At 32.4% G+C, this 26,246-nt stretch overlaps 6 protein-coding genes across 7 annotated transcripts; 3 read left to right on the top strand and 3 right to left on the bottom strand.

The window, feature by feature from the left end:
* The first annotated feature begins 561 nt into the window (after window positions 1–561).
* LOC120067824 lies at window positions 562–1,440 on the top strand. Its single transcript, XM_039019417.1, has one exon. The coding sequence runs from the start codon at window positions 717–719 to the stop codon at window positions 1,182–1,184; it is 468 nt and encodes a 155-aa protein (XP_038875345.1). The 5' UTR covers window positions 562–716; the 3' UTR covers window positions 1,185–1,440.
* A 5,159-nt stretch (window positions 1,441–6,599) lies between these two features.
* LOC120068528 lies at window positions 6,600–8,767 on the top strand. 2 transcript variants are annotated; one of them, XM_039020332.1, is made up of 3 exons: window positions 6,600–7,100; window positions 8,110–8,169; window positions 8,275–8,767. In XM_039020332.1, exons 1-3 carry the CDS (start codon window positions 6,743–6,745, stop codon window positions 8,466–8,468), a joined length of 612 nt encoding a protein of 203 aa, XP_038876260.1. In that variant the 5' UTR covers window positions 6,600–6,742; the 3' UTR covers window positions 8,469–8,767. The 2 variants fall into 2 exon arrangements, with proteins under 2 accessions (XP_038876260.1, XP_038876261.1); XM_039020333.1 differs by having other exon boundaries at window positions 6,607–7,100; window positions 8,152–8,169; window positions 8,275–8,753.
* Window positions 8,768–9,802: 1,035 nt separating this feature from the next.
* On the bottom strand, window positions 9,803–10,259 carry LOC120067001 (transcription factor CPC-like). The gene is made up of 3 exons (XM_039018348.1): window positions 10,187–10,259; window positions 9,996–10,083; window positions 9,803–9,884 (listed from the first exon to the last, which is right to left on the bottom strand). The coding sequence occupies exons 1-3, from the start codon at window positions 10,257–10,259 to the stop codon at window positions 9,803–9,805; spliced, it is 243 nt and encodes an 80-aa protein (XP_038874276.1).
* Window positions 10,260–16,534: 6,275 nt separating this feature from the next.
* On the top strand, window positions 16,535–17,647 carry LOC120067846. The gene is made up of 2 exons (XM_039019447.1): window positions 16,535–16,935; window positions 17,377–17,647. The coding sequence occupies exons 1-2, from the start codon at window positions 16,606–16,608 to the stop codon at window positions 17,380–17,382; spliced, it is 336 nt and encodes a 111-aa protein (XP_038875375.1). The 5' UTR covers window positions 16,535–16,605; the 3' UTR covers window positions 17,383–17,647.
* Window positions 17,648–17,884: 237 nt separating this feature from the next.
* Window positions 17,885–20,657, bottom strand: LOC120067845 (KAT8 regulatory NSL complex subunit 3). The gene is made up of 6 exons (XM_039019446.1): window positions 20,389–20,657; window positions 19,892–19,953; window positions 19,635–19,767; window positions 19,214–19,286; window positions 18,734–18,799; window positions 17,885–18,314 (listed from the first exon to the last, which is right to left on the bottom strand). The coding sequence occupies exons 1-6, from the start codon at window positions 20,547–20,549 to the stop codon at window positions 18,099–18,101; spliced, it is 711 nt and encodes a 236-aa protein (XP_038875374.1). The 5' UTR covers window positions 20,550–20,657; the 3' UTR covers window positions 17,885–18,098.
* A 796-nt stretch (window positions 20,658–21,453) lies between these two features.
* On the bottom strand, window positions 21,454–24,539 carry LOC120068434 (probable polygalacturonase). The gene is made up of 5 exons (XM_039020201.1): window positions 24,175–24,539; window positions 22,846–22,966; window positions 22,563–22,737; window positions 22,396–22,466; window positions 21,454–22,234 (listed from the first exon to the last, which is right to left on the bottom strand). The coding sequence occupies exons 1-5, from the start codon at window positions 24,502–24,504 to the stop codon at window positions 21,594–21,596; spliced, it is 1,338 nt and encodes a 445-aa protein (XP_038876129.1). The 5' UTR covers window positions 24,505–24,539; the 3' UTR covers window positions 21,454–21,593.
* Between the last annotated feature and the right edge of the window lie 1,707 nt (window positions 24,540–26,246).

The following is a 26,246-nucleotide window of genomic DNA, read 5'->3' as shown; positions in this document are numbered from 1 at the left end:
CAATGTGAATATATAAAACTTATATTATCGATTTTGAAGTGAGATTAGGTTTTCCAATTAAAATTAAATAAAAAAAGAGTAGAGAGTAATAATAAATTGGAGGGTAAATATCAATTTATAATTTTATATTGCTAAAACTTTGAGATCGTATCAATTTAAATCTAAACTTTGGGGTTGTATCAATTTAAACCCCAAACTAATAATTATATCCATTTAAATCCTGAATTTTCATAAATATATCAATTTAAACTCTAAATTTTAATAAATATATCAATTTAAATCCTGAACATTTATAAATATATCAAAATAAAATATAATGAAGAGTTTAAGAATTAAGTTGATATATTTCTAAAAGTTTAGGGTTTAAATTGATATACTTATAGAAGTTCGGGGTTTAAATTGATACTAGTTAAATTGATATTAGTTTAGGGTTTAAATTAATACAATCCAAAAGTTTAAAATTTAAATTGATATAATTATTAATTTTAAATTTAAATTGATACTTATTCTAATTTGGAAAAAGAGGAAGGAGGGAGGGTCTTAGGAGAGAAGTCAATGATGAGAATGGAAATAAATAGCAGAGAGAAATGGAGTGTGTGAAAATAAAACCCATTTTCTGATCTCTCCTTCCAAACCCAACGCGTCTCTTTCTTTCTCCATCCGTCATTAAAAATCACCACTCTGTTTCTTGTTTTTCTTCTTCCTCACCGGCAAAAATGGCGAGCCCTAAATTCAACAAATCTAAATCGTCTCAATCCGCCGTCGTTTGGGACTGCGGAAGCTCCCTTTACGATTCCTTCGAACTTAATTCCCTCAAACGCCAACTCGATTCCGCTATTGCTTCAAGAACTCTGTCCATGCCTCATCTCCCTGGTCGCCGCTGCCTTCTTCCTTCTCCTCCACCTCCGCCACCGCCGCCCTCCAAAAGGCCCTCCAAGATTTCCAGGTCTCTCCACAAATTTCTCCGGTCGGTTTTCAGGCACAAGCCGAATTCCAGCCCTAGCTTTAATCCGGAACGACTCGACTCTGGATTCTATGTTCTGTATGAAGATGAGGCGAATTCACTCTCTAAGATTCCGGAGGTTGGATTTGCCGGATTTTCGCCGGAAATTGCTTCTTTGGTTCGACGGACTGCGTCCGAGAGATTCACGGCGGCCACTTCTATGGGTATTTCTTGTGCTTGAATGAAGGAGCCTTCTTAGAATATAGGTAAATTAGTTAAAATTTTTAATAAATAATTTTTAACAATTATCTTTTTTTTTTTTTTGTAAATTGAATTTTTGTTTTTGAGAGATTAATTGTAAGACTTTGTAGAACCTATATTAACATGTTAGACATATCTGTAATTAATTATTTAAAATTCTCATTTGCAAGTATTATTATCTAGCTAACATGAGTGTAGCTCAATTGATATTGTACTTGTATTATCAAGTTTGATCCCTTTACCTTCTTATTTAATATAATATGTTAATACCTTTGTTCAAAAAAATATTATAATCTAAATAACTTGAAATTAATATTAATTGAAAAAGAAACCATATTAATATGACTAGTTTGCTTTTATACAATATTAAAACTGTTTCAAGCCTTTATTTTTAATAATATCAATTACTTTAATCATGAGTATTGATTGAGTAATAAAAATATATTTTTTTCTTAAATGCAAGGGTTAAAAATTTGAAAATAAATGATATATTAATATTAAAATGAAAGAAAGAAAGAAAGAAAAAAGTTTAGGCGTAAGTTATAGGTTTTTTATTTTTTAAATTCTTTTAATGAAAAATAAATGAAAGCAGAAATTTTATTTGGAAAGTTATTTCCGTTTCTGGTAATTAGAAACAAATAGAAAAGTGAGAGAAAATAAGTAAAAGAATTGATTGCTCACGACTCAAAAACATCTCTTATGTGGAAAATTTGTTTAATTACGTACAAAAAATGAAGATTTAGATTGAATAATTGAGGAAAGAGAAAATTTAATGGATGTGTGAGAAACGTAAAGATTAAACATAATTTAGATAAATTTGTTCACTATTAGTTAGTTAAAAGCATGTTTTTATTTTCATGTTTACTTGAGACGAGTTTATCATATCCAAATTTTATATACGTAAGTTTATATTGTATTTTTACATCTTCTTAAAGAAAAAACTTAAAGCGTAGTCCATCTTTGTACAATTTAACTGAAATCAATAACAATGAATAACGTGACATGTGATAATTTTTTTATAATAAATTTGAATTATTTTTATTTTATTTTTAGTATGTAATAGATCTACACTTAGTTATTGTCCTTAACTAAAATAAGAGTGTTCCAAATTAATAAGATCACCTAAGTTGTCAATCTTATACTTTAGCAATTCAAAATCAAGATATAATCTTCGATATTGATTGAATAAGCTAAAAACTAAAAGACATTAAAAATAAACATCTTTGATCGACTTAATGTAATTTTTCTTTGAGAAAATAATCCTTGTATGATAATGACGTGAAGACTTGAAGTTGAAAAAAAAATAGCTTTAATATACTTAAAATTAAGTTTGTTTTTTCATATTTTTTATAAAGTTGATAAGTTAATGTATTATATTTATACTAGTGATGTTTTGTTGCTTATTTTGAATTTTTCAATGATATAATGGAAATGTCGATTTACTTTTCTTATCGATTGAATTTATGGAAATGTGAAAATATCGATATGTCAACAGAAATATAATATCATATAGATAATAAATTCAATAAACTTATACATAAATAATGTGTGAAAACATCATGGACCAAGTCTAAACAACAAGAAATTGATTTTAACCTTCTTTTATTAGGAAAGAAAAAAGTCTCGTCTTTTTTGCACACTCTCTTAGGTGTCAAGAATTTCGTAGAAGAGGGGCAAAGTATTGCGAAGAAGATGGAGCAGTATTATTTTAGGTAAGCTTTAATGAAGGAAGCTTCTTCTTTAATACATTTTTATTTATTTATTTGTTATTTATTTTGAGACGCTTCTTTATTACATATACAGCTACAAATATGGCATGAAACTTGTCATTAATAAAGCCTTATAATGGTGTGACACTTAAAATAGAAACCACTAGAATGATGTACAAAAATTGAGAAGTAGAAGGGGAATTTTTTTTACCACGGATCAAAGTGAGTTTAGTTCAACAGTAATTGGTATGATATCTTTCTAAAGGTTGAATGTTCGATTTCTCATCCCACAATTGTTGTACTAAAAAAATTGATAATGTTTTTATGTTTATTTATTAAATATTATTATTATTTTTTGACATCATTTTGAATTGCTGAAAAGAGAAATGGATCTCATAGTTTGAGGTCAAGGCACAAACAATACACAACAAAAATAGATAAGAAAAGAATAATAACGAAAATCTACCTAACATGCCTAAGATAAAACAAACACAATTCAAGGAAAAAAAGATTCTAAGGATAAAAACCCTCTTGAGTATCCTTAATAGAAGCTCCAAGTCACTTACACCAACAAAGAAAAACATCATATTGGATAATCTGACTAACCATGCCCGTAGAGGATGCAAGGTACCTCTATGGACACACACATATTACTTTAAATCATTGTTGAAAAATAGATACCAAAGGAAGAAGTTTGGAGGTGAAAGTAGTGTTCATAGGCTTAATTTTCAAAAACAAAATGATCATCAAATGGGGCCTAAATGATCCATAGACTCAACTCCACTGGTGCACATAACACAATCACTGGGGAACTAATTTCTTGTGATTGATATACAAAAAATAAAGTGGAACTCATTGATATTAATATATGATCCAAATCTATAACGTGAACAAATGGGGTATGATACTCTCGTAATATTAGAAATTTTCTAGAAAAATTGAATAATCTGACAATGACTTAAAAATAAAAATTGAGACTCGAGAACACCACCACACCATTCTATAGGTCACTACCATATCTGTTTCAAGCCTTTATTTTTATCTAAAATTTTAACGAATTTATATTTTAATGATAATTATGAATAGACTTAATGAATACATTTGTGAAAGGTTAAATTCAATATTGCAATAGGTAAAAGAATAGAGAAATCAAATTTATGACTTTATAAATTTTATGATGTGAAAGATACATAGAGCATATTTATGGCAGTAAAGATGAAAAAAAGGTGATGGTATGTACTTAAATTTTTCTACCAAACTCACTCACTTGTTTCTCGTGATTTTTATTAATGCAAAATTTAAATCAAAACCCCACAACCAATTCCATGTTTCATTTATATACATCAAAGATATTAATTAGAATCATTTAAAACCATTGTCCTCATTTTAAAGCAAGCTTTTCTTCCCAAAATGGTGTTTTAATGAAGTGTTTGTAATTAATTTTGATTTTTGAATAAGGGTGGGCTTTTAATTTGATTCGTCGAGGGTCAATTTTATGGCGTTTGATTAGAGAACTAAAAGTGGTTTCCAAAATTTAAAATCACATTTGAGAGTATTTTTACTTTTTAAAGAACAATTTTATTAGTATTTGAATACCCTTAACTTTATTTTTTGAATTCAAGTAGTCATAACACATCTTTTTTTTTACCCTTCCATGTGAGTTTTCTTTAGTCCATAGACCAAATCATAACTAAATAAAAAAGAGTTTAATGTAATATATGAACCAAAACTTCACTCAAGCTTTGCGTGAAAGAGAGTTTGATGCAAGGTATCATCTAAAGTGCACCTTATTTAGCTGGATTCAAGTTTTGTTGCGTTGAGGATCAAACAGTTGAGTAAAAAATTGTGGCACAAATGGCTCACACTTTATAAGCACGCATTAAAATCCTATATGAATTTATCTTAGTAGGAAATCTTATCAAAAGATTGGATAGTAAAACCAAACTTTGATGAACATTGCATTTACGATAAAGAAAAGAAATATAGTTTAAAAAAGAACGAGAACATGTGACCAAAGGGTCGTTTCTCAACTACAATTACTAAGAACTATGAAGATTAGCCCAAACACACTCTTAAATTGATCTAAGGTATTGATTTACTTTTATTGATGACTTACTTTAGAAATATTCTAGGAAATGAATGAACTAATTGAAAACCAAACCTCAAGATCAAGAAGAAAAAAAAGCTAAGGCTGGTTGATTTGTAGTTATACATAATTGATATATATTCTCGAAAGACTATCAATTTCATTACACTTGAGAAAAAAATGGATGAATTAAAGTTTTTTGTAGTATTGATTTTTTTTCCATAAACCAAATAAAATTTGAAAACACATACTATATGATAGATGTTATTCGCACTTTTATATATATATATATATATANAACCATGGAACCCTATAAAAAAATATAGATGTCATGTTCTGAGAATATAAGTTATTTATGTATCAAGATGGACCAAGAGACCAACTCAACCAAAAAGTGCACTTTGTTGCCTCAATTCGAGTTTGTTGAATCATGAACCAAAACTTTACATCAATGATAGCTTGGCATGATGTATGAATCAAAAGTGCACATTTTTTACTCTATTTAATTAATTTTGAGTTTGAAAAAAAATCGTAAAGGTACATTCACTCACAATATAGCAACTTGAAATCTTCTTATCGTAATTGGATCACCTATTATTTATGTAGCATGCAATAGTTGAGGCTTAGAGTCGAAAGTTCAAATTTCTAACCTCATATTTATAATCCTATATTTTAGAAGCAAAATACAATTAAATTTTGATTTGGGTATGCAAAATGACTAAGAACTTATGGAAGTTTTACTTTCCTTCCAATGTTGATGTGTTTTGGGGAGGGGGGTTTTAGGAAACTGATGGAGTATTGGGATTGTCCACGTAAATCCAACAACAAAGAAGATTTGGCAGAAATCGTGTATATGATGGAAGGTGTTTGGAGCTATCGTAGCACAATTAGTTTTAACCATGCTCCTCTTGATACTCAAGTTAGCAATCTTCCCGTGGAAAAAGCTTTAGAGATTTTTTCTTTAAAGAGGAAATTGCTCTTCCTAAAACCAATTTGAGCATTTATCTACATGTTAGTCATTAGAAGCCGCTAAAAGAGGATTACTTGGTCAAAGAGCACTCCGTGTAGTGGGACCGATCGGATTATTCGTGATTGTAATGGTCGTCCTATTGGGGTGGTTGCATCCCAATATCTATCAATTAGTTGGTAGAAGCTGAAGCCATTGTTGATGGCTTAAAATACATCATGATTTCTTGGAATGGGCATAACTCCCAATGAAGGTAGAACCAGATTTAATGTTTATCAAACTATCGAATCTTGAGAATTCTGACTTACCTGAGATTTATCTTTCTAATCATACTTCTTAGTAAATGTTTCTAACTTTTGTAAAATTTATGAAGAGAAAAACAAAGTTGTCCATAATCTAGTAGTTTTGTCTTTTTCTTGAACGTTCTCCTATTGGAGAGAGTTTTTTCCTCTTTTTATCTTATCACTCATCCCCGGGAGAGATTGATGTTTGGTTCTTGGATTGTTCGAGGGCTTTAATGAATTTCTGTTAAATAAAATTATAATTATAATTTAATAAAAGAAATATTCAAGCAAATTTATACTTAATACTCAAAAGTTAAAACCAATAAAACCCTCCTATTTTTCCTTTAACTCCAATTTTAATACCCAAAAATCATTTTCTGGATTTTTCTTTACTGCACATGAACCAATCCTTGTAGTTTGGAGCTTTGGGGCTGCAAATCTCAACTACCCAATTGACCAAAACATAGAAATCAATCCCATTTCCTTCCAAAGATGATAATCCATCTCTGTTCTCTTCGTCAACCTCCAACCTCTTCATTCGTCTCAACTTTTCTGAGTTCTTCTTCTTCCTCCTTCAATGTTGGAGCAAACCCACACAGGGTTTCAATGAAGCCCCACCCTCTTAGAAACAGAAGCTTCAACAGTAAAAGAAACGGGATTATCTGTGGGGCAATTTTGCCTGTGGATCCATGGGCGCCCAACATCGATTCTCAGAGCATAGCCTCCCAGATTTTTGCTTTTTCCCTGTTTCCTTACATTGGTTTCTTGTACTTCATCACCAAATCAAAGACGGCTCCCAAGCTCACTCTCTTCGGTTTCTATTTCTTGCTTGCCTTTGTGGGTGCTACCAGTGAGTTCCCATCTCCTTTGTTTTCGTTTTTAATTTGATTTACGGTTCGATATGGATAATCATTTCCCTTTTGTGTCAATAATCCATTGAAATGAGTGGCACGACTTCTTAAATTTTAATGCAATTGGCTTGTGGGTCGATGGATTCCCACTGATTTTGAAGTTTTGGATTGCTAGACTAGGATACGTCTACCCATTGTACCCATTTTGTTACAGATTTCAAAACAGTAAGCACAGTGTTTGAAATGTTGTTGGGATATATATTAGAAATATCATTTGCATACTGGCGCTTTTTCTTCTGTTTGAGTTCAACAATGGTGGAATTGTGGGGTGCTATCAAACCATTGACCTTGGGATGATAATAATTCATATTGGTTCATATTAGTTATTATGTCAATATTCATATTGGAATTTTGATTTTACGGATATGACGATAAAATATCTGACATCGATGGATATTTTGGCCAATCAACAAATATATAAAAATTATTCAAATTATTGATTAAGTTGTTTTTATTTTAAAACTTAGTTATAGATATGGTTATTAGTATTCATATTCATATTTAGATTAATAAAACATATTTTTTATGTTTTATGTGTATTTAACAAAGATATCAAAGATATCAATTGATTTTTAGTATTGACATCGAGCCCTCTGTTTTATGGATACACTGACGGACATTTCAATCATTGGTTATTAGGAAATGGGTTGTTTGGAAAAAGGTGGTTGTATATAGAGCGGGTTAGGGAGAACTTGGAGTAGACCGTTTGCAGAAATGGTTTGTTGAGGAGTTCAAACCTCTCCAAATGCTTGGGATATTGTAATTTTTTCCCTTATCAGCACAATTTTTCTGTTAGTTTCCATTTTGATTTTTGGTTTCTTTCACATGAACTTCCTCCAAATCTGGTTGAAATACCACAACTCTGTATGGGGTTGATTTTATTTATGATAATTCTATTAACAGCTTTTTAATGGAAATTTTTATCCTGATGCCTATTATTTATTGCTGATAACTACTTGATTTCAACTCATGCTGGCTACAACTCTGCAGTCCCTGCTGGAATATATGGTAATTATTCATCATCAAACACCATTTTCTATTCACATTGCTTTCTTTTTCTTTCATAAATGGCCAAATTGCTTAAATACCAATTGTTTTGCTCTCTTGGAACAGCAAAGGTTCATTATGGAACTTCCTTGTCTAATGTTGATTGGTTACATGGAGGGGCTGAATCACTTCTCACTCTGACAAATCTATTCATTGTGTTGGGTTTGAGAGGAGCTCTTAGGAAATATGGGGAGGCTGAAAACTCTACATCCTCACCTGTTCTAGAGTTGGAAAAAGAGAAGGCTGTGTTAGATAAATAGTGACTATATGTTCCCAACCTTTTGTTGAAATATTTGTTTCCATGGGCGTGGCCCGGTACATATAGGACGAAAGGCCGAGCAATGTTAGAAATGTGGAGTCTCGCTTTTCTCTCTCCTCTACTGTTATATAAACTGCCCCTTTGAGTTGTATGAATTTTCACTGATCAACCACTATAATTGTGAATCTGTCCTGTATTTTCTTTGTGGAAGCTTTTGGCTAACTTCTTAGCATTTGCACAATATTAAGGTCTTTTAGGTTTCAATAAAATTCTCCACTGTGGACTACTTTGATGCTTTTACTGCAGCAGCCATGCTAATGTCTATTGTACACATTTTTTTCCTCTGGTCATTGCTTTTTATTAAGAACTTATCTCTGTGACCTGAGTTACAGTAGCTACAAGGAACTATTCTAAGCTCCTACAGAACTGTCTCTTAGTTCCAATCATATCTTTTGTATTTGATTGGATTTGAGGTTTGAAGAAAGAACATTTACCTTTTGGAAGACAATCCAAAAATATGCCTATAATTTTCTGAGCAAAGCTCTTCTACTGCTGCAGAGCCAATTCCCACATGGATGATCATGGGTTAAATAAACCATTCTTTGGTGGTGTATCTTACATAGATCTCACTCAGTTTTCGAACTGTCAGATGCAGTTTGTCGTCTATGAATTTGTTGATTCTTGCAAGTAGTGCATAACTTTCCTCACTTGTCCGCTTCAAAATGATATTTGCAAAGCATTGTTTCTCTTTTTCTTCATTCCACAGTTGCTCCAAAGCTTATTTTACATGATTATAGTAGTGTGACTGCGAGCTAGAATTGATGATCGCCGTTCTACAAGTGTTCCATTGTTGAAATTTCTTTGGTGTTTCTTTTATTTTGCTATGTTAATATGAGTGCAAAAACTCACATTGTTCAGAAAAAGTGCTAAATATATTGAACTCTGGCCATGCTCGAGTTTTGCTCCTTCCCCTCTGTTGGGCAAATTGTTGATTCACATGATCATTGTTAGCGTTTATTTGTCACTTGATTTCGGATTCTTTTGGACAAGCTCACTGTTTGAGATTATTTGTAAACAAATGATCCATTAATATCAATTTAGTCTCTTCTAAAGAAGTGAGCTTTCATTTTAGTTTGTTCAGATACATGTGAATTTGGATTGGACACGCAGAGGAATGAAGTCCCTTTAAAAAGTTGAATTTGAGTTGTTTGAACATCTGCAGAGCCGTAGTAAGTATTCTTTCTTTTACTATAGATAGATAGAGAGAGAGAGAGAAAGAGAGAGAGTTGTATGTAGCATTTGAATCTGAAACCGACTTAGGAAAGTATAAATGGCTCAGGAACCATGTTTCAATATCCAAAACCTCTCTATTTCTACTGCAGTCCGTCCTGGAATTCGTCCAGCGATCAAATCCCACCTGAAGTTCGATGTAACAGTAGTAAAGCATGTTCAGAACGAGAGTGGCAGAGAATCACATCAAAATTTTCAGAGAAAAAGAGAACCATTTTTAAAGAGGGAGAGATAGAACCTGTCTCCAACAAGCCTGTGCATTCTATGAATGAGATCCTCCTCCTGGTCACTGATTTGAATGACCTCCCATTCCAAACTGGTAACTTCTACAAAACAAACACATTACAAAGAAGAAACTATAACAACTTCTTTTACCAACCAAAAAGGTTCTCAGTAACCATGACAGCAAAACAAGAAAAATCAGGACACCTTCTGAGTTCGATTTCCTTCTCTTGGACTGTTTCTGTGGCTGTTTCGCTGTCTTCTTAGCTTCGATTTCCATTGCCACGGAATGCAACTCTTTTGATGGGGAATGAAATCTCGTTTCGGTTTCTCTGAAGATTTGTTGCTTATTTATTTGTGGAAGATTGGTTGTTTCTTTTTCCCTTAGCTGCAGCTAGCTCTCTGAACTAAACTGGAACGACCAGTGTAACCAAACAAGCAAACAACTGATCAGCCATTGACTTGTAGTTATCAAGCTTCAAATATTTGACCCACTTGACCCTTCTCTACTCTTTTACTTTTTTCTATATATCATTAGAGTTTCTGCCACTGTGAAAAAAGAGAATATTACCTTTTATTATGGGTAAAAATGAAAATTTGAATATGCGGGTACGATGTAAATTTTGATCAAAAATCAAACCAAACCGATCCATTTTGTTTGTAGAAACAGTTGGTTGTGCTTGTCCGTTGATACTAGGTCTGAAAGGTTGATGAGGACAAGGCCTACTGTTTTGACTTTGAGGAGTGTAAGTGTTGGGTATCTTGTTCTTTAGTCAGGTCGGGTCAAATTGGACTCTTTGATTCAAATTTGGTTGAAGTCTAAAAGAAGACACCGTAAAGGTCGATAGCATCACAGTATAACGGCCATTTGAACTATATTTTATAATACAATTATTCAATGAAACTGTCAAATGTGATTATTTTTACTATTGGATTATGCTCCTAAATAATTACTAGATATGAATTTGAAGTATTTTTCCGTTCCTATCGCATACATTGCTATCCATATTGTAGCGACATTGTGAAAGCTTTATGCAATTTTTTCCTACGGTGTATGGTTTGTATTGAATTGTGTGAAAGAGTTTATTATACAAACTTAAATTTGTGTAACTTATATTTGTTGTAGGTTCAAATTTTATTTATTTTCATCTCTGAATTTTCTTTACTTTCTAAATTTCAAATATTTTGTTCTACGCTTTTAAACTTTTATATATTTTACGTGAATTTCTATTTCATTTATTATTTGGCAGAACTTTATTTTGAATTTGGAATACCTTTTATCACCACATGTGACTTCATATATTTGTTGATGTAGTTATTTATTTATTCATTATGTAAGTAAACCTAATGCATCTCTATATTAGGTCTCCGTAAAATAATATTTTATTTATTTATATATATAAAATAATGACAACAACGAAAATGTTTTTTAGGTAAAATTTGAAACAAACAAAATGGTTGAGATTTCAGAATGAAATAAACGTAAATGTTTAACCAACAAAATAAGATTTCAAGACATTTGATTTGTAACAAATAGTGTATCACATCAAACCAGCATATCATTAAACTTTAGGGGGTGTTTGTTTCAACGGTTGGGATTGGATGAGTTAAGCATCCTAAGTCCAACTCTTATTTTGGGCTTGAATTTAGGAAGCTTTGGCTTACTACATCCTTTTCCTGTGGGTTTAAATAGTATCTACTATTCAAACCTATGGATTACCCATCTCTCTGTTTTTTACCCCTCTCTATTTTTTTTCCTAATTTAATCTAGGAAGTATGTCGTGTTGGAGTTAATGTCTTAAATCTCGTAGGGTCTTATAGTTTGTAAACATTATATGAAAAAACTCTTTATATGATTAATAAAATATATGATATTTTATTCACTTTGTGTATAAAATATGTGATATTTTAGTTGCATTAATCACAAACTAATAAACTAACATCCAAGATTATCATTGTAACTTAAACATGTATGTGGTGACATATAGGTGGATCATGTTTAAGTGATAACCTAAATGATATGTAGTAGATGGATAAGACTGAGTACCTTATCTTGGTGACACTATGAGTATGATCTGCTTTGTAGGTGTTACAATTGTTGTAAAGTGTTATACAAATGATCTGATTCTGATTAGTCATGTATTAGACATGCTAGCAGGGATATTCTTTACAAAGGAGTTTGTATAAGACTAGACCACGAAATGTTTAGTCTCATTATATAACACCATTCATAATAGAGACTTACATTTCACTAGGACGACCATAGGTAACATGACCTGAATCCTAAGTGAGAACTCCTACCTGTGAGGGTGGTCATTTGATTTGTATGAGTGAGAGTGGTCAGATCGCCGACTCAACAAGGTTACCATTTTGGAGATTTGTCTAATTGGGGAGCTGGAACACAGCTATACAAGATGGAATTCAATCCTTCCCCAAAGCAGGGATAAGTAGATAAATTGCTCCCTTAAGGGCTGATTACGGGTCTTGAACAATGTGGCGCCACACTCTCTCTTTGCCCAAGAGGGGTTTAGTCATAGTAGGACTATGATCTATTATTCATTAGATGGATCAGTGGAACCTTACGAGTTAGATGTAACTACAGGGGCAAAACGGTAATTTGGCCTAGCTGTACTTACGAGCAATTTGTGAAAGGTCATTGTACTGTTGATTGGTTATATCCAATGGACACAGAAATATATCTGTAGTACGAAGAGTGCAGCTGGTTTTTAGTGGAGTGCCCGACAGTTAACAGATGGTGAATAATGTAATTAATGGTGAATAATGTAATTAATGGTGAATAATGTAATTAAAGAGTTTAATTAATTATTCATGTACCTTAGTGACCGTCGTCGGCCAACCTCCAGTCGCCATTGGCCAACTTCAACCACCATCGACCAACTTCTAGCAACCCCCTTCCCCCACACTGGCAAAATTCCGGCCACCAACTCCGTTGGCCACCCTCCAACTGCCACCTTCGGTGACCGCCACCAACCAATCTTGAAAAACATTAATAAAAATACTCTTAGTATATAATAAACTAGATAATTTTGTATATAAAAGCACTTTTAAGAAAGAATTGCAATACATGTATGTTTTATTTTTATTTTTATTTATTTTAATTAGTTTTTATCAAAAGTGTTTAATTAAAAATGAATTTTTGAAAGATATTTTTTTCTAAGTCATTCCAAACATGCCAATAGATTACAATTGTATAGTTATATTTTTTTAGGTTATATGTGTAGAACTATATATGTATGAAAGCTCTAATTTAATTTAATAGCGTTTTATTTTTTTTTTAGATTCAGAATCAATTTCTAAACGAAAATTTAAAAGATTTAAAACAACTTAGCAACCAAATAAAAACTAAAACTCAAAATTTATGATTTTTTATTCTTCAAATGTAATTTGATAAGAAAAAACTATAGTTTTTCAATTATTGAATTTAATATTAAAATACTAGTTTATTTCAATTTTAAGTTAGTATATTATGGTTAAAAAAATGATCATTTTCAAATTAGTTAAAGTAACAAAAGTCTATGAAATTTTATTTTAAAATCTAATAAAATTAAAATATCGAATTATTAAAACAATAGATTAAATAAAATTATAATTTTAGTCAAAATCTCTATTTCAATTTTTTTTTAAAAAAAATATTCTTCTAATTTTTTTAGTTTATTTTAAACTTAACTATACTAAAATAATTAAGATGAAAAATTTAAACTAATCTAAAATCTAACCGGTGATTAAATACAAGAAAATATTTTACAAACTAAATATTTATAGATCTACACTCCCAGGCTACTTGCCTGCACTCCAAACACAGACTTCTTAAACTCAGGCTTCCAAAATCTGCACCAAACATAGTTTTCTTAAACCCAAATTACCTAAACCTCTTAGTTTAATCCTCAGGTTTAAGATTTTAAACTTGTGCACCAAACGGAGTTTACGTAACACATCGAATTAGCAAAATATTGGTATGAGATAAATAAATCGACGTATCAAATTAGACTTAAATATGTTCATTTTTCAAAATATACAAATTTAACTTATGAGCCAAACATTGTGTAAACGACTTTCTTGGGATTAAATTATCAAAAAGTACCCCTCAACTACAAGGTTAGTTTCAATTATTGCATTAATTGATAGTCTTTAAATGTTTTAACAGAAAATTTTTAGTATTTGCATCCTTAAAAAGTGTAAAGTTTTTAACTGTTATTTTATGCGAAAATATTCATTAGTAAAATTTTCATTTGAAGTTAAATTATTTCTAAGTTTTGTTTTAAATTGCATGCATTGTAGTAATAGAAGAGATCGAATTCTTAGTGGAAGCAATTGATCGCCATGCCATTAATTTTTATTAAGAATTCTAAAATATAGAGAAGACAAACTTTCCTCTGAAATTCGAAAAATCACATTTTATCTTTGAAGTTTGATATTTATTTCAAAAGAGCTTTTGCAAGTTTTTGTCATTAAATAAATTGGTAAAAACAACGTATCTGCTACCGTGAACGAATCTAAACATATTTATGCAAGAAAAATTAAGACACGTGTAGCATCTATATATGAAATTTGTCAAAGTTTAGAAGTATAATTGAAAGCAACCCCAATTTACGGACATTTTTTTTTTTTAATAATTTAACCTTCTCTTTATTGTTTAAACATATTTTGACCACTATATTTTCATTTTGATGTTTGTTTTTGGCTTATTCCCTTTTTTACTTCTTATTTTTTTATTTAACTTTAATTTAGGGTGGGAATTAGGACCATATACATTATTTATATAAGTTGGCAAAAAAATCTAGCTTGTAAAGCATTTGATTCTGAATGAGAATGCATTTGTCTCTTGTAGCAGCAAGTCAATTAATACCCATCTTTTCTCATTATATTTTTCTTTTTCTTCTTCTTTGAATCCCTCCCATGTCTTCTTTTTGGGGCATATATTCTATTTCCATTGCCTTTTTATTGAAATAATTCAATATTCTAAATAAAAAGGAGAAAAATAATTATTAGATGGTTACAAACTAACAATAGCAAAAACACATTTAAAAATTTTTCTAAATTTAAGTATTAGTAAACCAATCATGTCAAGCCTTAAAATCATATAACTAAAAAAAAATTATGTTAATTTGAGTATAGTTGAACTGGTTAAGACATATGTTTTTAGATCAAATAGTTAGAAATTTGAATCTTTCACTCCACATATTCAATTGAGAAAGAAAATTAAGAAACTATACTTTTGATGGTCAATACTTTAACCGTTGTTATATAACAACCAAAGCTTATTGTATTTATATTTAACGCATACAAACTTGATAAATTTTCAAACTTATGGAGATAAATACATCTAAAATTATGGGATCAATCTATAAGCATAAGATACATTTTCTCCTAAATTCTGAAGGTCACTTCAATTTTGATAAACACAGCTCATCCTTTATTCTTTTTTTTTTTTTTCACAAAAGAAGAATCTGATTTCATCTCCATAAATTGAGATAGGCAGTCTTGTTTTAGTTGATGTGAAAACTGTTTTTTAGCCCATTTGAATATTGATTGATGTGACTTTATTGACTTTATATGCAAAATAGTCCTAATTTTCTAAAATAATTTCCAATTAATATTTAAAATTTTTTAATTTTACTCGTGACGTAACTTACAAATTTAGTTCCTGGACATTTATTTATCTATCTAATAGATCGTCCTTCAACTTTAAAAAATATATTTATAAGTTTAAGATACAATCGTTGTGGTTTAAATTTTGTGTGTAAGCTTCATGAACTTAGAAATATCAAATAGGTCCATAAACTTTTATTGTTGTTCTTTATAGGTCTATAACATATGTCCAACATTTTTTTAAAACTAAACATTCTATTAGACATAAATTTGAATTTTGTATTTATTAAAATGTAGTTGACTTTCAAACCATGTGTTCAATAAATTCAAAAAAATTTTAAAAAAATTCTAGTTAATAGGTAAAAAATCTATTGGACACAAAATTGAAAGTCCATGTAGATATGTATTTTTAGACATAAAATCAATACCTTTTTTTATTTATTAAACACTTTTTAAAGTTCGAAAAACACGAAATGACATTTGAGAAAGATGGTTTATTAAAAATACTAAAGATTAATATAAAATTTTCCAAATATGCCTTTTAACTCATCAATGACTTCCAAACCGAGCATAACTTAATTGGCATTCTAGTGTGTTGCTAACCACAAGGTCTGTGGTTTAAAATCCTCCTATTCTCAATTAAAAAAAAAAAAAAACTCATCAATTACTTTTTTATTTCTTCTTTTTGATAATATGGGATGGAGAAATTGAATCTCTAACTTTAAAATTGATACAAGATGGTAATGTCTAAGAGATAAAAGTACATTTTGATTTTTCATGAGTAATGATATGCTTATATACAAAAAATTCCTATAACCTATCAAATCAACTAAAAAATGAATCACAAAAGTAAGTTTATTGAAAAAAAAAAAAGGAATAATTTGAAGATGGAGTTCACTATCAATTTCACTTTTGAAGAGTATAAAAGCCCTCCAAACTTGGAAATGTATTAGCAGGCAGCTCCTTCCAAATATCTTTAAAAGTCTCAACAAAAAGCTCCAAGTTCTATTGCATCAATGGCATCTCTGCAATGCAACAAACCAGCTGACCATGACCAGCAGAAGCATGACCAACAACATCACCATTGCTTCGGCGGCCACGTCTCCGACAAGATCAAAGGCGTCTTCAAAGGCCACCATCACGGCCAGGCTCCACTGGCATCAGCGCCGGTGCACCACTCTGCCAATGCCAGCCACTGCAAGCCAACTGGGTCAAAGAAGAAGAAGGAACATCACAAGAATAAAGAAGGGGGTTTGTTGCATAAAATCAAGGATGCCTTTTCTGACCACAGCAGCGATAGTAGCGACAGTGAAAATGAATGTGACAAACCCCATCATAACAAGAAGGTAAGTTTAATTTTATTGCTTCAGTTCTCTTATTTTGAGTTCTCCGATGTATATATATTTCATGTCGGGTTTTATTATCATCGTGAAATAGAATTCACCAAGTGTTGGATTGTTCATCTATGGAAACATGAGTTATCACCGTTGATTTGCACCGTTGATCTTGAATCTAGTTGAAATGTGACGTCTATGGTTTTCATGAGTTATGCTATGGTGTTTGTAGTTATTCTTGTAGTGTGGGTGGTGAAGAGTAACCATTAAACGAGTGCAAAATAAGAAGTTTCCAAATGATCATCTATATATTTTTAATATATATCGGCTAGTTCAAGCACACTCAACTTCAAAGTTTTGATAGGATCTAGTACATTAGAGTTAATATCTTTTCGTAAAATTTTTATTTGATTTGTATTTTCTCTTATGTAATTCCTTTGCCTGGATTTGCAGAACTGAAAGGGAGAGAAGGAAGGTGAATGGATTGAAGGAACAATGTGGATGCCTCCAAACTACTACTACTAAGAATTTGAGTGAAGCAAAGATAAAGATGCACAATATAGAATAAAGATGATAATTTACGAGACTTCAATTCTACCTATTTTCCTTGTTTGAAATAAAGCTTCTGTATTCCTATCTTTGTCATCAATATGAAAAGTATGTTATAAACTAGATCATTGTGTGTGAATTCAAACAATACACATAAGCACACAAATATTATCTATCAGCAAGCTTGTTCTTTTATCGAGAAATAGCTAATGTTTAAAAGCACGTGAATATGTAAACTCATACATAATTCAATGGATAAAACACCAACTACCATTTCAAAAAGTGAAAGTCAGTAGTTCTTCCTCTGAAATAACCTCTCGCGATTCATTCCATGCTTGTACCTCTCGCGATTCATTCCATGCTTGTCAACCTCAAATGTACTTTGTCAACGTAACATTACTTTTACCCAGAATAAAAGTGATTGAAATTTCATTGATGAAATTAAACAAAACAGTAAAGGAAAATGAGTTCCCTATTGACCAAAACTAACTAAAAAGAGAAAGGGGAGGTATTAAAACTAGCATATATAATTTAAGATGCAAATTTATAAGTTGACATTACAACCGTCTATGTTACAAAATCAACCTCTAAAAAGACACATTTGTACAAGGAAAATGAAGCTTTGGTTAAAGCCATCCAAGAAACCCAGAAACAAAAGTGGCAAGGGCCTGAGCAGCAAGATTTTCGGCTTCGTCTTTACTCGAACCTTTGCCTTGAAGGTATTTCTTTGAAATCTGGAAAGAATGGTCACCACCATCAATAACATGTAATCCACTGATTGATTTCATCCTCTTCCGAATATCCTCCAACTTCTCTAAAGGACATAGAGCATCCCTGCTACCCTGAATGGCACAATGATGAGATTAAATACTGCACAATGCTATCATTGAACATCAATCAAATTTCTCAAGTGTCTATGATTGTTTATGTTTCATTTAAGTTCTATCATCGACCATCTATACCAGTGTTCACTATGCAAAGTGCTCAAATATTGGGTGTAGGATAGTAAACATTCAAACGCAACCCATGGTCCAAACGACAAAGGCGAGCCACAAAAATATTTGCCATTCAGAACAAAGCATGAGAACAGTTAAATAGCTTGGGTGACAATAGTTAATGATCCCTCGTCGAACCAAGGTAAATCCAGGCTATAGTATTACTTTGCAATAGAAGATGCGAGTTATGCTTCATATCTTCCGGAAGAGAATATTACAGCATACATTGTTCAGTTGTTGATGTAAGTTGTGTAGAGATGAGGTACCTGTACAAACATGATAGGAACGGTAACTTGCAACAGCATCTGGTCTCGCACATCCCCTTTCAAGCCCTAAATATGCAACTTTACATGATTAGTAGGCACAAGCTTGAAGATTCATTCGTACAGCGTAAAATGTCACCTTCATTGCCATTTCTAACCGTAAAGATCTTCCAAACCCATTAAGACTGACAGCTATTATCCCCAAACACTTTAATTTCAGAATGAGTCCACATCCAACATATATTAGTCCTCTGTCAATAACTTATTGCACATCTGAACTAGAAGGACAAGTTTATTTACCCATTTAAAATTCCTTATTGAAAAGTTAAGGCTGTCCCAGGATTGTTATGACCATAACTGTTAGTATACATACTTATAGATAACCATTTACAAGATGCAACAAAAACCACAACTCAAAATCAGTTTATTTACCCTAAAGCCTGAAAGGCTTTTTCAATCTGATATGCAAAAATAATCTCAAACCTTCAAGGGATACCCCAAGCAAATAATTGCAGAAGCATGAATGCCTTCCTCACAAGCTACCATGCAACTTACTCTGCGAATAAATAAAATAAGTAAAAACCACATACATGACAGAAAATCTCACACCTATTATATATGAATGAAGTTGAATGTTGCAAAGTTATATATTATTGAAAAAATTTGAAGTAAAAAATGAATTAGTCCCAAAAGTCACCAGGGATATTTTCATTCATTTCAATAGGGTATCTGAAGAAATCAAAATTCTCGTAAAAAGAAAAACACTTGAGAAGTTTATTCCATGTATGGCGACCAAAACAATACAATTTTGGACATATTTCAAATTTTCATACTTAAGAAGATGCTAAAGAGAACTCCACAAAATTAGCAAACTGATGATTGCAAGCAAACAAAAAATTATTACCTCGAACCCATTGATTTACCCGCCAAAATCAAAGGGTGCCCAGGATACTTTGCAATCGTCCTTTTGACAATTTCTACATGATATGGAACCAATTTTTCTGCCTTGGGAGGAGATTTCCTTCCACCAGAAATATCTGTCAAGTCAAAACTCATAATTTTGAATAACCAATTTTGAAATTCATTATGTTCCAATACCTAGTAATATAGCAAACGGTATACAATCCTATATCAATGTATTGTTAAATGTTGAGCACTCACATGGATAGTCAAAGGTGACAACTTCAACAGCATGCAATGCCTTGCCTAACATATCCTTCCATCTGGATGCAATCAAGAAATTTTAGTCTTCATAAGTCAACTAATTGGTCAAAAGTGTTATACAGGATAAAAGCCAACCATGCAACAATTTGAATCTTAAAGAAGAGACAAGAAACGGCTTAGAAAACACGGTAAAAAATACAGAAAAAGAATTCCACTCAGCTAGAAATCCCAGGCAAGATTTCCCAATATCCATCCACAACTGAAGAAGAATTCAACCCTTATGGGACTTCACGATAAAAACAAATGAATTCTGAAAGATAAGCCATAGAGAGCAAAGCAAAAGCCAGTAAACTACAGCAGCAAAGCTCAACGAACAACTATCCCCATTAATGTTAACTACTATGAAAATTGAACGCTAAATTCGTATCACCCTTGTCACTTTGTGATAGTTCATGAAGTAAATTAAAGAGAAGAGATAAAAGGAGAAGAAAGACCTGATCATCCATTCAGAAGAAGAAGAGGCACCAGCACCGTGAGCGAAAACGACGACAGGGGACAATCGATTAACGGAGGAAGAAGTTGCAAGTAAGGTCTCAAAGGTACCATCAACAGTGAGGCTTTTACGACGGCGTTTAGAAGGAGGTGAGGAAGCCATTGATGAAACCTAATCCCTACCAAAATCAACGAAACCCTAATAATAAACCCCACAGAACAGAGCTAACTTTGGCGCCAAACTGAGAACGATGACATTGACGAGTAGAATTGTTCATCCTCGTGCGTAAGCTTCCACTCTCCTATGTCATCCGGCCCACTCAGGCCCAAAATATATTGGGCTTTCAATCTGGAAGCCCAGCCCACAAGGAAACACCTATTTACTTCACAAAATTTCGGCTAATAGTTGATTTTCTGTTAAATTATTAAAATTTTCAGTTATGCCTTTGGATTAGGTTTCTATTTAATCATGGGATGCAAGTTGTTTTTCTCTCTCTCTGTGAGTTCAATATGAAGTTGATTTGAATCTCTAATTTCTTAATTAAACGTATATATTTTTAATTAATTAAATTATATTCAAATTGATAGGAAAGTTGCAAGTTTGAATTAGAAAAAGTAATCGACGAAATGGTCAAACTTGTTAGTTTAATTTGGAAGGTTATTCATTTACTAAGATTTTTTTCTCGTTTTATTTAGTATAAGTAAAATATGAAAGAACTTTCAACCTAAAGGGAAAAAAATACATACCAACTACTGTTGAGTATCTTCTTATAAAGTCAAAAATAGTCAATTCTTCTAATGATTTGAATAGAGTGGTCAATTCAATTTTCAAAAAAATCAATTTTGACATTATGGTTTTTTTTCTTTTTCTTATGATTGTTATTTGACGACGAAAAGAAGAACAAAAACAAAAACCGATTTATTCCACAGTGCACAACATTTTAGAAAAAAGTTTTGAATTTTCTTGGATTAAAATACCATCTTTAGCCCCTATATTTTAAATCTCATTCTAGTTTAGTCTCACTTTCCGAGTCCAAATTTAGTTAACTTTCAATAAATTTTAAAAGTTTCATAATTAATAAATTCAATACTTCCATTATGATATTGAACACCATAAACACTTGCCAGGCAAATGAAATATAGATGCTACAAACTGAGAGTGAAAATTTCACAAGTTTAAAGAACAAAATATACAAAGTACATGTATTTAGAAGTTATCAGAGCACAAACCATCTTGCTGTGTGCTGGTGAGCTCCGAGCACGGCCATGGACTAACCAAAAGGGCTGCACCACTTACATACGAGCAAGTCCACGGTACTGATCTCGGCCTTCTCGCACCACGAAGGTTGATGTTCGAAAGACATATACCAGTAAATGGAGAGTTCCTCAAGCCATATATAGAACCTGCTTGCTGTACGTTCTCGCCCCAAACATTTTTAATTGTGATGTCTTTGACAATCGGAAGAGCATTCGGGTCATACTTGTCGTCGGGATGATCTCCAGTATCACCAGCAATCTTTAGACCCTTTCTTGAACTCTCCATGTAGACATTGGACACTGTTATGTTCCTTATGAATCCTCCCCTTCCGATGTTTGTCTTGATGTTGATACCAACTCCCATGTCGTAAAAGTTCAGGTGTTCTGCCAATACATTTTCCACTCCACCGGAAGTTTCACTTCCTACTGCAACTCCAGCAAAGGGACTAGACCCTGAAACTCTTCGGATAGTAATGTCGTAACTACTGCGACCATAAGCGATGCCATATTCATCCCACCCACTCTTCACAGCTACAAGATCATCTCCAGTTGAAATGTAGGAATCTTCTATGCAAACGTTATTGCTTGAATCTGTGGACATGGACATCAGTTTGCAAGTTTTGTTACTTTCAAGGATATACAAAGCTAATATGATGAGAATTTTGAACACGGTTTAATTAGCATTTGTTTTAACAAGTTTGTTTAGTTCTTGTAATCAGAACAATGGAGCATCAAAGGATCCAAAAGTGCACCTGGATCGACTCCATCGGTGTTGGGGGAATCACGAGGAGCCAATATCGTGACATATCTGACAACAACGTTTCTGCAATAGAAGATAAAAATGTAAGATAGAACTATACAACTGCGGTGGGAGAAATATGAAGCTGTAACAAGATTGAAGATAAACTTTAGTTCTTACGTGCAGTAAACAGGATGAATGTTCCAAAACGGGGAATTCAGGAACATTACATTGGAAATGATGATATTATAAGAATTGATAAACTCAACAAGATTAGGCCTAGTGAACTTCAAAGTTCCAGTCCTCCACATATTCCACCAGGCATCACCTTGGCCATCAATAGTCCCATTCTCACCTATGACAACAATTTTACTCGGGCTATAAATATCCAAAACTTTTCCAAGAACAACACAAGTAAGGAAATTATTTCTTTCATATATAAAATAATTTAATAGATTTATACCAGTGATCACTACATCATGAACACCATCTCCATGGATAAAGCTTACATATCTTCCTCCAGGGCGCTCCCTCCCTCTTCCATAAGATGGCAATGGAGCTATTACAGGCCAATTTGAAGAATCCTGGAAAATCAAGCAAAAACAACAAGCTTACTAAGAAATTTAAATAATGCAAGGTAAAATAAAAGAAACTTTAGCTATTTAGCAAAAGAGAAGAATTACAGAGGTTGAACAAGTCTCGTGATCTGCAGCAAATCACTTAATAGGAAAGATAGTAGAGACAATAGTAGGAATGATGAAATATTTTAGACCCATGATCTTGCACCCACTAAACTGACCATCCATTGGCATACACAAAAACCCACCAGATAAGAATGTTTGTTGGAGGCTAGTAACCATAGATGAGTCAACTTTTAGACACTAACAACACATGCACAGTTTCTAATTTGAAATTCTGGCATAAATTTCTTAATGTCTAATTTCAAAAAGATTAAGGAAAGAATCAAACGGCATATATTAGACCCTATTTCCGTTTCCGCTGGCTGAAATAGACATGATCTTGTGAGGGTACTAGTAAGGGCATATGGGTAATTAGATAGGAGTGACATGATTAGAAATAAACGGAGTTCGGGATCTTAGGAGATCATTTTTTGTGAAAGCTTCCATTGTGAAACTTGGAGAGAGTAGTTCTCTCGAAAGGATATGGTATATTGTAACTTCTATTGATGTATCAATAATTGTGATTTTATAGTTTTCATGTTAGGTGGTATCCTAATAGATTTAAGACAAGTAATTACTATCACTAGTTAACAATGTTGTCATTATCATTGTAAGTTAAGTAGAACTCACCAATGTTTTGACATAGTTTACACACTAGAGATTTGAACTAACTGACAACCAATTTTGTTTACTTGAAATTGATGTCCAGATCAGCAGAATAACAATCACAAATTAGCAATCTGAACTATGAATTGACCAATCAACTAAAATAGGATCACAATCTAATTAAAAGTTAGCATCAGAGGCAGACAAAGAACAGCCTGTCAAGGGTCCAATCATACATAATGGGTATTAATTTAGAGTGGATGCACATGCCACAGCTTAATCAAAGACCCACCCAACCCACCACTTCTTGCAATTTCCATTCAGGACCCACTTTCATTCTCATAAATCCCAATCCCCTAATTTGAAAACCACTAATAATTCTCCAACAAAAACAACCTCAATATCAGAATTACCAATCAAAAAAACAAACCCTAAACAAGAACAACCATACAAATCATAAACTAGGGAAAGAACAATGAAATTTAGTTCAGAGAGAAGTTAGATACCTGAACAGCTCTGATAACAGCGCCTTTAGCAAGATACAGAGTCATATGGCTAGTTAGATTGAAGCTCTCCGTCAAGTAAACCCCTGGAGGAATGTAAAGTAAAGTACCCCCTCTTCTTCTCAAATGCTGAATCCGATAAATCGCAGCTCGAAAGGCTCTGGTGTTCAATGTTCGGCCATCGCCGATTCCTCCAAAGTCGGTAATGGAAATCTTGTCGTTCCGGTACTTCATGGGAACTATGCCGGAGCAAGTAGTGAGGTCGGCGACGGCGAGTGGAGAGGGGAAAAGGGTCGTGAAGTAGAAGAAAATGAAGAGGAAAAAGGGCACCATTGTAATGAAATGGGAAAGAAAACAAGGAGAAAGGAGTGGAGCTGTCTCTTATACACATCTAGATGTGTATAAGAGACAGGTGGGTGGGTGGTAGATCTGAGAGTGAAAACAAGGATTAAAATCCAAGGAGGAGGATTTGAGGATTGTTAATTAATGGAAATGGTGAGGGAGAAAGAGAAGAATCAGAGCTTTGAAGAAGAAGTATGAACTGTAAACTGTGATAAGTTTGTTTGTAAGAAAAAGAGAGGCATTTAGCGTCGTGGCCCCACTTCGCATATGGGAGGAAAAAAATTTATTAATGCCCAATTTTTTTATATTGCATTTTATATATAAATAAATGGGAGAATCGATTCTAACTTCGAAATCAATAATTTAATTAACTTTTAGTTTATTCAAATTCGTTTAGATTTTATGAGACATAAATTTTAAGTTTAGAATTTTAATAGATAAAAAGAAAAAGATTGGTTTTATATCTTACATGGTAGTTACATTTTAAATTCCTATAATTTGAGTTGGACTGTGTTGGTCTTTTTTTCTTCGATTTTTTTTTTTAAATACCATTACTTCCTATTAACGTCTTTATGTTCTTCGTTACACTTAAAGGTGTTGGGATTAATGTTCTAAATCCCGTAGGGTCCTATAGTTTGTAAATGTTTTGTACAAACTCATTGTTTATTTAATAACATATATGATATTTTATTCCATATTTTAGTTACATTAACTAACTAACATCCAAGGTTAACTTGTAGCTTAAACATGTATGTAGGGAAATACGGATGGATCATATTTAAGTGATAACCTAAATGGTCTATAGTAGATGAATAAGACTAGGTATTTTATCATAGTGACACTACGAGTATGACCTACTTTGTAGGTGTTACAATTGTTGTAAAGTGCTACTAATGATTTGATCCTAGTCATTCATGTATAGACATGTGAGTGGGGATATTATAAAGGAGTATGTATAAGATCAGACCACGAAATATTTAGTCTCATTATATAACGTCGTTTATAATAGAGACTTACATTTCACCAGGATGACCATAGATAACATGACCTGAATCCTAAGTGAGTCGTGAACTCCTGCCTATGAAGGCGATCCTTTGATTTGTATAGGTGAGAATGGCTAGATTGTCGACTCAATAAGCCTACCATTTTGGGGATTCGTCTGATTGGGGAGCTGGGGACACAACTACACAAGTAGGAATTCACTCCTTCCTAGAGGTCGGGGTAAGTAGATAAATTGCTCTCTTAAAGGCTGATTCCGGGGCTTGAACAATGTGATGCCACACCCTCTCCTGGCTCAAGAGGGGTTTAGTCATAGTTGAACTATAATCAATTGTTCATTAGAGGGATTAATGGTACATAAGGAGTTAGAACTACAGAGACAAAATGATAATTTTGGCCTAGTTGTACTTACGAGCAATTTGTGAATGGTCATCGTACTGTTGATTGGTTAAATCCAATGGACATAGAAATATATCTGTAGTGCAAAGAGTGCAGCTTCGGTCTTTAGTGGAGTGCCCCGATAGTTAACGGATGGTGAATAATTTAATTGAAGAGTTTGATTAATTATTAATGTATCATTGGAGCTTCAAGCTACAAGTCCATGAGGTCCACTTGGTAGCTCAATAGGATTAAATGAGAATAAGTTTTTGGATTAATTTGAATTGTTCAAATTAATTGAGGGTTTTAATTATATATGATATAATTAAGTTATTTTAATTATATATGATATAATT

This window comes from Benincasa hispida, chromosome 12 (assembly GCF_009727055.1).
Source record: "Benincasa hispida cultivar B227 chromosome 12, ASM972705v1, whole genome shotgun sequence".
NCBI classification, from domain to species: Eukaryota; Viridiplantae; Streptophyta; class Magnoliopsida; order Cucurbitales; family Cucurbitaceae; genus Benincasa; species Benincasa hispida.
Note: the sequence above shows the minus strand (reverse complement) of the source record. Positions and strands in the feature narration are given on the sequence as shown.